This window comes from Bos indicus x Bos taurus, chromosome 19 (assembly GCF_003369695.1).
Source record: "Bos indicus x Bos taurus breed Angus x Brahman F1 hybrid chromosome 19, Bos_hybrid_MaternalHap_v2.0, whole genome shotgun sequence".
Taxonomy (NCBI): domain Eukaryota; kingdom Metazoa; phylum Chordata; class Mammalia; order Artiodactyla; family Bovidae; genus Bos; species Bos indicus x Bos taurus.
The window spans coordinates 35,570,455-35,584,239 of record NC_040094.1 but is presented as its reverse complement, the minus strand read 5'-3'; the positions used below and the strand labels follow the sequence as shown (position 1 = coordinate 35,584,239).

General features: G+C 59.1%; 1 protein-coding gene across 1 annotated transcript; it reads left to right on the top strand.

Moving 5' to 3' along the window:
- The first annotated feature begins 3,165 nt into the window (after positions 1–3,165).
- DRG2 (developmentally regulated GTP binding protein 2) lies at positions 3,166–12,035 on the top strand. The gene is made up of 13 exons (XM_027517814.1): positions 3,166–3,370; positions 4,086–4,246; positions 5,790–5,879; positions 6,380–6,440; positions 6,710–6,800; positions 7,314–7,386; positions 7,503–7,593; positions 7,726–7,823; positions 8,075–8,151; positions 9,121–9,209; positions 9,797–9,855; positions 10,919–10,972; positions 11,278–12,035. Exons 1-13 carry the CDS (start codon positions 3,307–3,309, stop codon positions 11,362–11,364), a joined length of 1,095 nt encoding a protein of 364 aa, XP_027373615.1. The 5' UTR covers positions 3,166–3,306; the 3' UTR covers positions 11,365–12,035.
- Positions 12,036–13,785: the final 1,750 nt, after the last annotated feature.

Sequence of the window (13,785 nt, the reverse complement as noted above, 5' to 3'; positions counted from 1 at the left end):
ACTGAGCCACCACAAGGAGCCTGGGTGCTGAAGCTGACTCAACACAGCCAAAAAGAAAACAAAATTTTAAAAATAAAAATGGTCCACATCAAAAAATCCTTTAAAAATTGACCATTTTAGCCAATTTGAAGTGTACAATTCAGTGATGTTAAGCACATTCATAGTGTACAAGCTTCACCACTGTCATCTCCAGAACCTTCCCTGCTTCCCATAGTAGAGCTCAGTCCCCTTTAAACACCAGCTCCTCACCCCCAGGCACTGACACCCACCACTCTACTTTCTGTCTCTGTGGATCTGACCACTCCAGGGACTTTGTGTAAGTGGAATTACCAGTATTTGTCCTTTTGTGACTGCCCTGTTTCACTTAACGTGTCTGAGAACTTCCTTTTTAAGGCTGAAGAACAGACCACTGTATAGACCACTTTCCTTTATCTGTTCATCCATCAGCGAACACTTGCATTCCTCCCACTTGAAGGGCATTGCAAATAATGAACATGGGTGTACAAATTCCTCTTCAAGTCTCTGCTTTCACTTTTGGATATATACTCAGAAGTGGAATTGCTAGATCAGATGGTAGGTCTATTTTTAACTTTTGAGGAACCTCCATACTGTTTTCCATAGTTGGCTGCACCATTTTACATTCCTACATTCCAACAGTGCTGGAGAAGGAAATGGCAACCTGCTCTGGTACTCCTGCCTGGAGAATCCCATGCACAGAAGAGCCTGGTGTGCTACAATCCATGGGGTTGCAAAGAGTCGGACATGACTGAGTGACTAACACACACCAACAGTGCACAAGAGTTCCAATTTCTCCATGTTCTCACCAGCACTTGTTACATGTACATACATTACACATACATACATGACACACATCCTAACGGATGTGCGGTGTTATCTCACTGGTTTTGACTTGCATTTCCCTAATGGCTAGTGGTGTGGAGCACCTTTTAACATGTTGTTGGCCATATTGTCTTCTTTGGAGAAATGTCTACTCAAGTCTTTTCTGCGTTTTAAAAATCAGGTTGTGTTGCTGTTGGTCAGTGACTTCTTTATATATTCTGGATATTAACCCCTTATCAGGTACCCACCTGGCAGATATTTTCCCCCACTTCTTGGGTTTACCTTTCACTCTGTTGATATGGTATCCTTTGATGCACAAGTTGAATATTTTCAGAGATCCAGCAGCAGCCTGTCTAGAAGTTTGTCAACTCTCAAAGATTACTCAGGTGAGGGACTTCGCTGGTGGTTCAGTGGTTAAGAACTCACTGCAATGCAGAGGATGCAGGTTTGATCCCTGGTTGGGGAACTAAGATCCCACATGCTGCAAAGCAACTAAGTCCAAAGATTCCTTGGGTGATGCGAACATATGAGGTTCCTAGTTGGCTTCCCAGGCTTGGGTCTGGAGGACCCAGACATTCCAAACAGGAAAGGCTGGTTTGGTCTTCAGGTTATCTCTCTCGATCCTGGGAGTGGCCTGATTCCACATTATTTATGAAGAAAGAGACCCTTTGGAGATTGCGAGTGAAGCAGACACAGCAGAGGTCCAGGGTTCTTGGAAGGTGGGTCACATTTCAGGACATTTCTGTGTCCCTGAGTGTAAACCGATAGCACACCTCCGTGGGCACAAGTGTGGCAGTAGGAGCCAGGAGCTGCATGTGGGGCAGAGACCTGCTCTCCATGGGCCGGGGCTCCACACCTGCCTGTACCTCTCAGTTCCCAAAGGCTCTCCCCTCCCATCCCCTGTGAACCTCACGGAGCCAAACATGTAGGTGTTCTCCCCGCAGTCTGCCTGTTACCCTGCAGTCACTGGGCTTCACATCTCAGCCCCACTGTTAACAGCTTGAGCTGCTGGGTCAGGCACTTTACAGGGCTCGTATCGTGGCTTTGTCAGCAGTGGAGGAGAAGAGCAAGCTGGGCTTACAACAGCCCTCTTCAGCCCAGAGCCTTGTGCATGACGGTGTTGGCAAACATGGACTGAATCTGGGGAAGATGTAACCACCGAGGAGACTCAACTGACAGCAGCTCTGGCATTCAAGGAGGACTTACGAGCAAGCAAATTATTTCACTTTTACAACAACCATGTTATCCTTGTTTTTAGAGTGTAGAAGAGGTTAAGAAATTTAACCAAGCTCACAGTTATGAACCTTGAATTTGAACACAGCATGATTTCCAATATCCTGCTCCCTACTCCCAACCTTGTATTAAAAACATACAGAAGGGAATTTCCTGGTGGTTTGGTGGTTAAGACGCTGCACTTCCACTGCATAGAGCCCAAGTTCAATCCCTGGCTGGAAAACTAGGATCCTGCATGCCTTGAGGCCTGGCAAAAAAAAAGCATCCTCAGAGAGCTGTGTCTCTGTCTCCCTCCTTTGTCCCTGTGCAGACTCCCAGAAGAAAGGCCATGTAAGGACAGGGCAAGAAGGCAGTGGTCTGTAAGGCAGGAATAGGGCCCTCACTAGAACCCAGCCATGTTGGCACCCTGACCTTGGACTTCCAACCATGGGGTCACAAAGAGCCAGACACAACTGAACGACTGAACAAAAACTCTAACATTCTGTCTAAAGTCAAAATTTCCCCAATTGTCCTCAGAATGTCTTCTCATAACTCCTTTTAAAAATTTCAACCAGAATCCAGGCAAAGTTCACACGTTATACTTAACATCTTTTAATCTGGTACAATCCTTCCCCCATCCCATCCACCTATATCACTGACAATTTTGAAGACAGCCCAGTTGTCCTATAAAAAGTACCACTTTCTAGTTTGTCTGATGTTTCCTCAAGTCTAAACTCAGATACAGCAGTTTCAGGTAAGGATTGCACTTAGGAGATGCTGTCTCGACTGCATCCTATGAGGAGGCATCTGATTGGCAGGTAGGAAGGCGAAGTTGGGGACAGACGTTTAACCTCAACGCAAAAGAAGCCACGAAGCTTTCAGCTCGGCGCCTTTTCTTTACACCAGCAAAGCCGGCTGAGCTTGGGACCCGCAATGCGGAGTCCATCAACTGAGGGTCCCGCTCTACCTCCCACGCCCCATTCCTGCCCTCTTTCGCCTGGCCCCGCCCCGCCAGCCGGGCCCCGCCCCGGTCCAGCCCATCGCGCTTCCCCAGCCTCCGCCCACCCAGCGGCGGAACTAATGTCGCTCCCCTCGACGTCTCCCGCCCGGACTCTGAATCCCCGAGCGCCAGGCGAACGGGGACGCTGTTCTCCGTGGGCTTCCGGCGCACGCTGGTCGGCCGCAGCCGACGGTTCCAGAGTTCAGGGGTCTGCTGCCGTCTCTCCGGCCGGTGCGCTCGGTTCAGCTGCCGCCATGGGAATCTTGGAGAAGATCTCCGAGATCGAGAAAGAGATCGCTCGCACGCAGAAGAATAAGGGTGAGGGCCGGCCCCGCGGGGCGTCTCCCGCCACGGCTGCGGGCGGCGGGCAGGAGCCGTCGGGGCCGGGCGGGATCAGGGCCGGACCACAGGGCCGAGTGGAGAACCTCAGCTCTCGGAGCAGCGTCCGACCTGGATAGGCAGGGTCGAGGTTCGAACCCGGGTCTCCTGGCGGCTGGGCCTGGGGAGTTGGCGCTCTGCCCTTTAGTGGGGGGCCGTCCAGGAGGAGACCTAACAGGTACATCCTCGCCAGCAGCCTGGAGCCGTTAGGTGGGTGGAGGCGGTCCTGACTTGAGTCTGGCGGACCTGGGTTTGGGCCCGGTCTCTAAGCTTGGGAAGTCACCTCACAGTTCTTGGCTCTGCTGCACTGACTCACACCTTGTAGGGCAGCTGGCTTCCTCGGCCGCTGCCTGATGAATACTGAAGGACTTCATCATCCCAGCGACAGCAGAAAACACCCCCAGAATGCCCCCAGGAGTGGTACCGCTCGGGCTGAGAACCCCTGATAGTGGGTCTCCAGGTCTCAGTAAGGAGCTTTTGTCCTAAGTGAAGTGAAAAGCCAAGGGCATTTTAACTGAGTGGTGGTCTTCTTCTCCTCTGATCTCCTTGACAACGATTGCTACCTGGCTCTGGGGCCTCCTGGCCAGCATTCAGAGCATATGGGTCCCTCCCAGCCCGCCCTGGACACTTACCCATCTTGTGCTGTGTCTTCTAGCCACCGAGTACCACCTTGGTCTGCTGAAGGCGAAACTTGCCAAGTATCGGGCCCAGCTCCTGGAGCCGTCCAAATCGTCCTCCTCCAAAGGAGAGGGCTTTGATGTCATGAAGTCAGGCGATGCCCGTGTGGCACTGATCGGATTTCCCTCTGTGGGTAAGGTCAGTGATGGGCAGCGTGGGCCTCAGGAGGAAGGCGGCTTGTCTCCTTTCCCACCTGGATGCACCTCTTCCCTGCCTCTGAGTCGACTCCACAGACGGAGGAGAGCCAGCCTCTCCAGAGTCAGTCTGCACCCCTTTGTCAGCCCCACAGGGGTGTTGTCACCTCCCAGTCAGAGAGCCTCTGCTGGCCTCGGTCTCGTTTACTGAGCGTGCACCACATGCCAGGCACACTCTGTCCCTGCTCCCTCAGAGCCCCCTAGCTGGGAAATGGGGGGCAGGAAAGCCGGAAGGGCAGGTTCGGGAGCCGGGGCGCCTGCTCTGTGAGCAGGTGTTTGAGCCCTGAGGAGTGGACCTTGAGGCGGAAAGAAGAGTAGGCTCACAGGCCCAGGTGGAGCCCGGGGCGCAGCAGCAGTGGCAGGAGGGGGAGAGTGGGTGGCAGTGAGGCCCTGAACTGGCCAGGTGTGACCTCGGTGCCCAGCTGCCCCCAGGCAGGTGGTTAGTAAGCACAGCCAGGCTCCAACTCCTTGAACATTGCTGGGGACTCATTCATCTTACCCTTTTCCCTCAATCTTACTTTCCAGTCTGCAAGGCATTCTCCCGGATGAGGAGCCCAGGCTGGAAGGAGCCACTCTAGTGACCAGGGGCTATGCTCTTGGGGTCTGGGTCCTATTGGGAATCAGGGCCCTGAGCACAGGAGGGCCCAGACCGCCCATTGCAGGGGTCAGACAGGTTCAGGGATGTCCCCCAGGTTGGCCTCTGGCAACTGTGACTCTCAGGGCTGCCTGTCTGCCCACACCTGTCTGCACCACCAGGTTTTTATCTTTCCTGAAGTTTCTAAGAGGCGCCCTGTGTGGAGAGTGTGTGACAGTGATTCTTTCACAAGCCTGAGGGTGTGTGAGTGAGCTGTGCCTGGCTTCCTGCTGACTAGGATGGGGTTGCCAGGCCAGGTTGCGCTCTTGGCACTGCCCACTGCTTTGCTGGCCTCTGGGCCATAGCATCCATCACTAGGGTCACCGTGCTCCCTGTTTTATCACCTCCTTCATGAGGTTGGGATCAGGAGGAGGTCCAGGGTCCTCCAGCACAGATGACTGAAGGCCGGGTCTCTCAGTCCACAGATGGACTGGCTGCAGGGTCCATCCAGACCCTTTCCCACGCACCCTCCCTCACAGTCAGCTGTCTCAGGCTGGAGGATCCCTATTCCCTTGCCCTCACTGGAGTAGCAGCTTTGTGCCGTCACCCAGTTCAAGTCTGCCAGGCCCAGGAGGGTCTGGGGGTTCTGTGGAGCTGGGGATGGGCCCTGATACAGACCGGGAACCCTCTTAGGAACCAGGTCCCTGTGTCCCTCACTCCAGACGGGCTTGAGGCCTTGGGCACGAAAGGGCCTTCTGATGTCCAGCCCCCTCTGGGCAAGGCCCGAGGTGACTTTTCCAGCTGTTGTCATCACACCCCAGCCAGGGTAATTGGCAGGGAGGGGGGGCCCAGTGTGTGGGCTTCTCCAGGAGGCAGGGCACGACTGCCGCTGCAATGGCCTTCTCTCTCCTAGTCCACCTTCTTAAGTCTGATGACCTCCACCGCCAGCGAGGCTGCATCCTATGAATTCACAACCCTGACCTGCATCCCTGGGGTCATTGAAGTAAGTTGGGGTTTGCTGGGCCCCGGGAGGGAGGGTGAGCTTGTGTATGGGAGGGGGTCGCATGGGGGAGACTCTTGGCTGAGCTGCCCTGGCCTCAAGCATGGACACCTCTGGGGACTGGGGCTGCCGGGACCCCAGAGACGCCTGGCCCATCCTGCAGTCCAGGCTGGTTCCAAGGATCTGCCAGTATGAAGCCCTCCCTGGTTCCCTGAGGCTGGCCAGCCAGGTCCTGTTCTCCATGAAGCTCTGGAGCTCTGGGCAGCAGGGTCCTGTGGCCTTGGACCTCCCACCTACCGATTGAGGTGGTTTCTTTGAAGCACTGTCAGCACCAGCAGTGACTACTGTGGGCCCCTCCCGGAGGCCTCCCCACTCTCAGGGCATGGTCTGCGCTGGGCTGGCTGGGGTGGGACAAGGCTCAGACCTGGCCCTGGGGCCAAGCCAGGTTCAGCTGGGCCCTTCCCAGCCCTCCCGCTCCACCTCACTCCTCTCCTGCTTCCTAGTACAAAGGCGCCAACATCCAGCTCCTGGACCTCCCTGGAATCATCGAAGGCGCAGCACAAGGTGGGGGCAGGAGTGGGCAGTGGGGGTGGAGGCTCAGGCCTTGGTGGGGGCACAGTGGGGAGCGCTACTCCTCCCTAGGTGCTGATGTCAGCTTCCTCCTAAAACTGACATCTCTATGAGTAGGACAGGGGTTAAGAGACATGCCTGCTCCAGGATGACAGGTGGCAGAATCCATGCGGGTCTATAAGGGGAGGAGTCTGGGCTCCCTGTGCTAGGGGTCCCACAGCCCTGCGCTTGTCACTGTAACCAGCACCCACCTTTCTGACCAGGGAAAGGCCGTGGCCGGCAGGTGATCGCTGTGGCCCGCACAGCTGATGTCGTCATCATGATGCTGGACGCCACCAAGGGCGAGGTTCAAAGGTCTGCGGTGGGGCGGGGTAGGCTGGCATGCCCAGGGAAGCCCTGGGGTGGGTGGCGGGACACTGGCTGCAGCTCTTGTGTCCCTGAATTCCTGGTGGGTGGTCCAGGGCACTTGGCCCGGTTACACATGAGAGCAGGGGCAGGGTGGTCCACAGCTGCACCCAGTGTGGGCGGCCTCCCCAGGAGGCTTGTGTGTGGAGGCACGGGCTGTGCCGTGCTGGCCTGGGTGCGCCGAGTACTGCCCAGAGCCCACTAGGAGCCCAGCCCCAAGCAGCAGAGCCTCGTTCACACCCTGACCTGCGGCTGAGGGCACACCAGCCCGTCTCCCTTTGGGCTGACCAGAGTGTCCGGGGCTCTTCCTTGTTATCTCTGGTGGCTGGAAGCGATGTTCGGGATCTGGTGGTGTGGGGGAGAGGGCTGGTCTTTGTCCAGGTATGGGGTGGGGGGCTGACTGTGATATGGAGGCAGTGCAGCCTGCCCGGGACCCTTGTGAAGGCCGTGGGGCTCCACCAGGTCTCTGCTGGAGAAGGAGCTGGAGTCGGTGGGCATCCGCCTCAACAAGCACAAGCCCAACATCTACTTTAAGGTGAGGCCCATCACCTGTCACCTGGGCGCGAGCTGGGGGCTAGGCTGCCAGCACATGGGGTAGAGCAGGGCTGCAGCTGCCCCTCCATCAGTGGTGCCTCCTTCTTTCTCCCCCAGCCCAAGAAAGGAGGCGGCATCTCCTTCAACTCCACAGTCACGCTGACTCAGTGCTCAGAGAAGCTGGTGCAGTTAATCCTGCATGAGTACAGCATCCTCACCAGAAGGGCAGGGGGAGGGGGCAGGGATGGGTGATGCAGACCACCTGTTTGGGGCCCTTCTGGTGGGGGTGGGGGGCAAGGGGCTGCTGGTGCACAGGTCATCCTTAACCTGAGTCCCTCAGAAATCTTCAACGCTGAGGTGCTCTTCCGAGAAGACTGCTCCCCAGACGAGTTCATAGACGTGATTGTGGGCAACCGCGTGTACATGCCATGCTTGTATGTAAGTGGCGCCGGGCCCTGTGGGAGGAGGAACCCCTGCCCCAGCTGACCCGGCCAAGAGCCTCACCCCAGGGGCTGCTGAGTCATGCAGGCACATCCAGCTTGACCCCCAGAGTGCATCCTGGTCTCTGGGGGCCGGACTTCAGGCCCCTTCTGCTGCATCCCTCCCCATCCCCGAGGCAGCAGGTGGGATCTGGTCCCGCACAGCATTGCTCCTCCCCTCCCCAGCACTCTCTGCCTTTCCAACCCTAGGTCTATAACAAGATTGACCAGATCTCGATGGAAGAAGTAGACCGCCTGGCCCGGAAACCTGACAGTGTGGTCATCAGGTGAGGCTGAGCAGAGCCAATCTGTCTGGCCTCTGCGCAGCCTAAGGCAGAAGGCCGTCCTGGGGCTGCTCGTGACCTGGGCCAGGTCCTACGCTGACCAGGCTGGGACAACGGGTGATGTGGGGTGAGCTCTGGTTCAGGAAACAGAAGGACTTCGTCCACTGAGGTCCAGGGTGAGAGTGGTTAGGGCTTCGTGGCTTAGCAGTTAACCAGGGAGCCCCAGGCTGCTGCTGAGGCCCTGGGAGACGTGGCTTCTGTCATCACCAGAAGGAAAAGGTCCCAACATCCTCAGGTGGGGCTTCTCTGAGGGGTGAGTCCTGGGGGCCATCTACGCCCCGGCCTACCATGGCTGCAGAGGCCTTGTGGGGGCAGCCTGGCCTCGTGCCCCGCCCTCTGCTGCACACGGCCTCCACCCACATGCTTTGTAGCACCACAGTGGGGCTCAGCTCCTGAGGAGTTAAGACCTCGGGGACCAGGAAGGTGGTCTGGGCCCACGAGAGGACTGCTTCCTGGGCATCCCCAGCATCCACAGAGAGCAGCAGGCACAGGGGTCCCTCCTCAGGACACCTGCTCCCCTCCTGCTGCCACACCTGGGCCACCAGCCACTCTGATGTGCTCACTCTCACCTCGGGGGAGGGCGGGACTCCACTCAGGATGGTGCAGCAGCAGAGGACCAAGCCAGGGCCCACCCAGCCGCTGAAACCCCTGCTGGGCTGCCGTTGGGGAGGGCTCTGTGCAGTCATCCTCTGCCCCCAGCTGCCCTGGCTGTCACACGTGCCCTGGGCCCTCCAAGAGCGCCAGAGAGATGGCCGGGCTCTGTGGGCAGGAGCGTGATGGTGATGGGAGGCATGGCAGCTGAAGAGCTGTCGGGCCCACCGGTGTGCTGCCTTCGAGCACCATCAGGGCCGTACTAGTCTGGTGCTAGGAGCCCCAGGGCCGCTCTGACCAACCCCTCCTTCCTCCCGGCAGCTGCGGCATGAAGCTGAACCTGGACTATCTGCTGGAGATGCTGTGGGAGTACCTGGCCCTGACCTGCATCTACACCAAGAAGCGAGGCCGTGAGTCCGGCGCAGCCATCCTCCCCCCTTTTGCTAACCCTGGCCTAGCAGGCTCCATGTGAGAGCCTCTCCTGTTTTTAAGCCAGCACCACCCTCTACCTGGGCCCTAGTGGCACAGGAAGCCAAGTTCCAGGGGGCGCTGAGGGGAAGACAGCCCAGCAGTGGATTCCCCAGTGATAACAGGCCCCACGTCCAAGCTTTAGGGAACCGGTAGCACAGGAGCCTCCCCCAAGTCCCACCCCTGAGCACACGCCTCGCAGGTGAGTCTGGGCAGTTAGCATCAGCAGAGGGAGACGAGCTGCCCGGCTGGAGCTGGTCCAGTCCAAGTTCTCCTGCGGGTCCCTTTGGCCAGGGCTCTCACGGCTGACAGTCTTGCAGGGGTCTGCACCTGGATGGGGGTGTATTTTGATTTTCTGTGTCGAGTCAAGGCTGTAGAGCCTGCCTGATCAGGACTCTTAGTGAGGGTATGCCAGAGAGTAGGGGGGCAGTCGGTGGAGAATGGAAGGGCCCTTGTTTCCTGTAAAGAGAAGCCTTGTGGCATCGCACCCTGGCTCTGCTGACTCCCACCCACCCCCCAACCTGTGCAGAGAGGCCAGACTTCACGGACGCCATCATTCTCCGGAAAGGGGCCTCTGTGGAGCACGTGGTGAGTGAGACCTGCCAGGGGTGGGGAGCCCCTCCCGTCCCCTCGGGGTCCTGTCTGATGTCCTCTGGGCCCTCGGCCAACCCTCAGCCACGTGCAGTCAGGCAGTGGACATGCATCCCACCACCCGGCTGCAGTCGGGCGTGGAGCAACGCCAACGGGTTGGCACAGGCTCGTTGCTGGTGCAGGGACACCTGGGAAGCAGTGGTCGTCACTGTCCTGTCACACCAGAGCTGCCAGGTCCTTGGGGCCCTCCAGATGTTCAGTCAGGAAGGCTGCCAGCCTGGGCAATTCCGGATGGTTCATTCCAAGTCGTGTACCCCGAATGCTGGCCCTTCTTCGTGCCCCCTACCCCAAGGGGCTGAGTGCTTCCTGCACCCCGTCACCAGGGACAGTCCATGCTGAACAAAGGAGCCCCGCTGCCTGCCAGAATTGGGTCCTTCGTGGTCGGCAGACTCCAGTCCCACAATCCTGGAGCTAAATAGTCCCACACGGGGTGGGGACTGCAATGACCAGGGTGGGGGTGCCGCAGCTTGTTAACCCAGGTGCCCTTGGGAGCCGGCTCTCCCTGTCGCTGCCCCCTGCATCTTTGCAGGGGACACAAACCCCAGCCCTTTCAGGCCCTTGGCCACCAGCTGTAGAGGTTATGGGGCTTCAGCCATGCCAGGAAGGAAAGTGGAGAAGCTGGGAGCAGAAGGGTGTTCCAGGCAGTGGGTGGCCTGTGCAGAGGCCCAGAGGCCGGAGGGATCGTGGGGTGTGGGCCGTGTGCTGCCAGCTGGCATGGAGAGCGCATGGGCGAGGCTTGTGGCAGAGGGGCCTGGGTCTCGGCCCAGGGAGGCCTGCCCCACAGGGCCTCGCTCCTTCCTGGGACACTTGCCTATCTGAGGGAGCAGCTGTCAGGGCTGCTGCTCTGGCACAGGGGGCAGAGGGCCCCTTCCGCTAGGACCCAGGTCCTCCTGTGGCTGTGGCCCCACAGCCTGCAGGTGCCCTGGAGGCGGGAAGCGGGAGCATCCGAGTGGCTGTGAGCTGAGGCTTCGTGAGGCTCACTGTCCCACTCTCCCTCCAGTGCCACCGCATCCACCGGTCACTCGCCAGCCAGTTCAAGTACGCGCTCGTGTGGGTGAGTTTTGGGCAGAGCAGCCCCGGTGTCAGGCAGGCGCCCCCATCCTCCCACCTGGGGACCAGGGTGTCCGTCAGCCCTGCTGTCCAGATATACAGCACACGTGCTGACCCAGACCGGACACCGGCCTCCTGCTTTGGGATCCAGGGCGGTCTGACTCCTGGGAGTCCTGTTGTTGAAGCTGCAGGGTTTGCCTGTGCTGGGACCCCCACTTTAGACCCCAGCACCACCCCGCCCTCCCCCCGTGCAGCTCCGTCAGCCTCGGCCGGGTGCTTCCGAGGCTGATGAGTCCCCCTCCCCACCAGGGTACCAGCACCAAGTACAGCCCGCAGCGGGTGGGCCTGACACACACCATGGAGCACGAGGACGTCATCCAGATCGTCAAGAAGTAGTGCCCCCACCCCCACCCGTGGGACTCAGGAGCCCAAACCAGCAAAATACACGCACACCCTGGGAAGGGGGCTCACGTCTGCTGTTTCCACATTTCTTCAGCGGGCAGATGATAAGGAACTCGCTGGGCAGAGGATGAGGTTGGGTGGACTGGGCTGGGGTGTTTCCTGTGAGACGGACCCCCGAGGGGTGCTGAATGTGGGTCTCTGGGCCCATGCCCACCCCACTGCTTCTGGCGCAGAGGAAGGTGGTTGCCCACCTCCCCCCGCTGGGGCCCATGCAGAAGCTGGCTCAGTGCTGGGCAGGGACCCAGGCCCGCCTGTGTCCTGGGGGCCTCTCAGCTCCTGCCAGCTTCTCTGGTTCTCAGGGAGGGGGCCGCCCCAGACAAACACCTATCCCCACCCCAAACCTGCCCAGGACTGCCCTGTGATGAAAACCAGAGATCTGGGGCTTTAAAGGCACAGTTCATGCCCCCCACGGCCTGACCAGTCCAGAAGGGTCACCCCTTCTCAGGGCAGCCCCTGCCCAGCACAAAACCCAGGACCCAGCCTGGTTGATACCCCTAGGGTGGGGAGTTTGGAGTCTGGACTCTGTTTTCTCTCCAAACCCCATTCCCTTTCCAAATCTTGGCTCCCCTTCCTGAAATAAAAAGGTAACCATGACTCCTGTTTACTAAGGACAACGTGTTAAGTTTGCAGAACTCAGTTGCCAGCTCTAGTCAGGGGCAGCAGTGAGCGGGTGGAGCCTGGGCTTGGGGGACCAGGGTAGAGGGGGAGAGGGGCCTTCTGCAGGGCTCTGCCCCAGGACGGTGGCCAGCACCCCCGGGAGGCTCTGCAGTGAGAGCGGGTTGGCTCCTGCTGCTTCTGCAGGCAGGGTGGAGGGGCCCCTCCCAGGGATGGGGGGGATGGTAACAGACTTGGGGGGACAGCCAGTGCTGGCTGGCAGGTGGGGGCAGAGCCCCAGGGGGTCTGGGGAGGGGCTGGGGTGTGGAACAGGCCCACAGCTCTGCTCTCCCTGCTGTTCTTGGCTCCTCTGTCAGCTGCTCAGTCTCCTTTCCAGTGACAAAACAGGAATAATGGACATTATTAAATATGCATGGGGCCCAGGCGGGCAGCGGGGTGGGCTGGGCTTCTCTTCCAGGCCAGCTTTTCCACCGGCGGCTGCACTCCTGGGGCCTGGCCACAGGACCCCCATCAGGCGGCATGCGGGCAGGGAGCGCGCCACAGGACCCAGGTAAGGTGACTTGGCCTGGGCCCTTGGGGTCTGCCCCCAACCCCCTGGGTGCAGGGGCAGGGGGGCGCAGTGGCTGAGCTGGGGCCTTGTCCTGACCCACTGTGAGGTCCATCTTGGCCTTGCTTTCTTTATCTGTGAGATGTGCGTGATGCTCGAGGTCGAGTGCAGTTCTCTTGATGATGGTGGGCTGCCCAACTCAGCCATGCGGTCCCAAAGGAGGGGTTCTGCCTGGGTGATGGTTGCCTCACATGTGGCGAAGGGCCCTAGGCTTACAGGGGTCACCTCCAGGCCTGTCTGTTCCCCAGTTGGGCTGGGGAAGGATGAGGATGCCAGAGGTCCAGGTGTCCCTGGCCAGTGTCTGGTTGGGAGGCATGACTGGGGCTGTGGTCACTGGCCCCCCACATCCCTCCCCATGGGTGGGCTTGTTTCCGGGGCAGTCTGGGTGTCTGTGTTGGGTCTTGGGCCTTCTGGATCTGTGGTCAGCAGAGTTATGCTGTCTAGTCTGTGCGAGGCTAGGTCAGCATGACCTGGCCCTTCACAGAGCCTTATGCCGGGGAGGTGTCCCTAGGGCTGGAGGAGCCTCAACACCCACCTAATCCTCCTCCCTGACTCTCCACCTGGACCCACGGTCACCACACACCTTCTGCTTCCCAGACCAGACTTGTCATCTCCCCACACCTCCCACTTCGCCTCGGGCCCCAGGCCAGCCCCCATGGCCATCTCCAGGGCTGCCCACTTGACCTGAGCATGTCCCCTACCAGAGCCAACCCAGGCCCAGCCACTGTCCCTGCACCCCATCTCCACACAGTGGCCCAGAAGCTTTTGTCCAGGACAACTGCATAAGGAGCAGCTGCTGAGAGCACGACACTCTGCAGCCAGGGGTTCAAAGCTCAGAGACCAAACCTCCCTGAGACCCGTTACAGACCCGCGTCTACGTGGGGGAGGTGTGAGATCTGGGGCCCAGCATGTAGTATGGCTCAGCACACTTGGTCACTTCCACTTTCAGAACACAGATAGGCTTGCAGCACCCCGACAGCTCAGAGCCCGGCCATGTCCCCCACTGCTGGAGGGCTCACAGTCCCACCCCAGCGCCCAGCCTCACTTGGCTCCTCCTGCCATCCTGGCTACTTCTCACTTGCACTCTCACCTCACTCCATCCCTCCTGCCACCTGCTCTCTGCACATGCTATT

Coding starts and splice junctions, on each gene's coding strand:
- DRG2 (XM_027517814.1), top strand. CDS start 3,307: ATGGGAATCTTGGAGAAGATCTCCGAGATCGAGAAAGAGATCGCTCGC. Junction 3,371..4,085: donor TCGCACGCAGAAGAATAAGG/GTGAGGGCCGGC, acceptor TGTGTCTTCTAG/CCACCGAGTACCACCTTGGT. Junction 6,801..7,313: donor ACCAAGGGCGAGGTTCAAAG/GTCTGCGGTGGG, acceptor GGGCTCCACCAG/GTCTCTGCTGGAGAAGGAGC.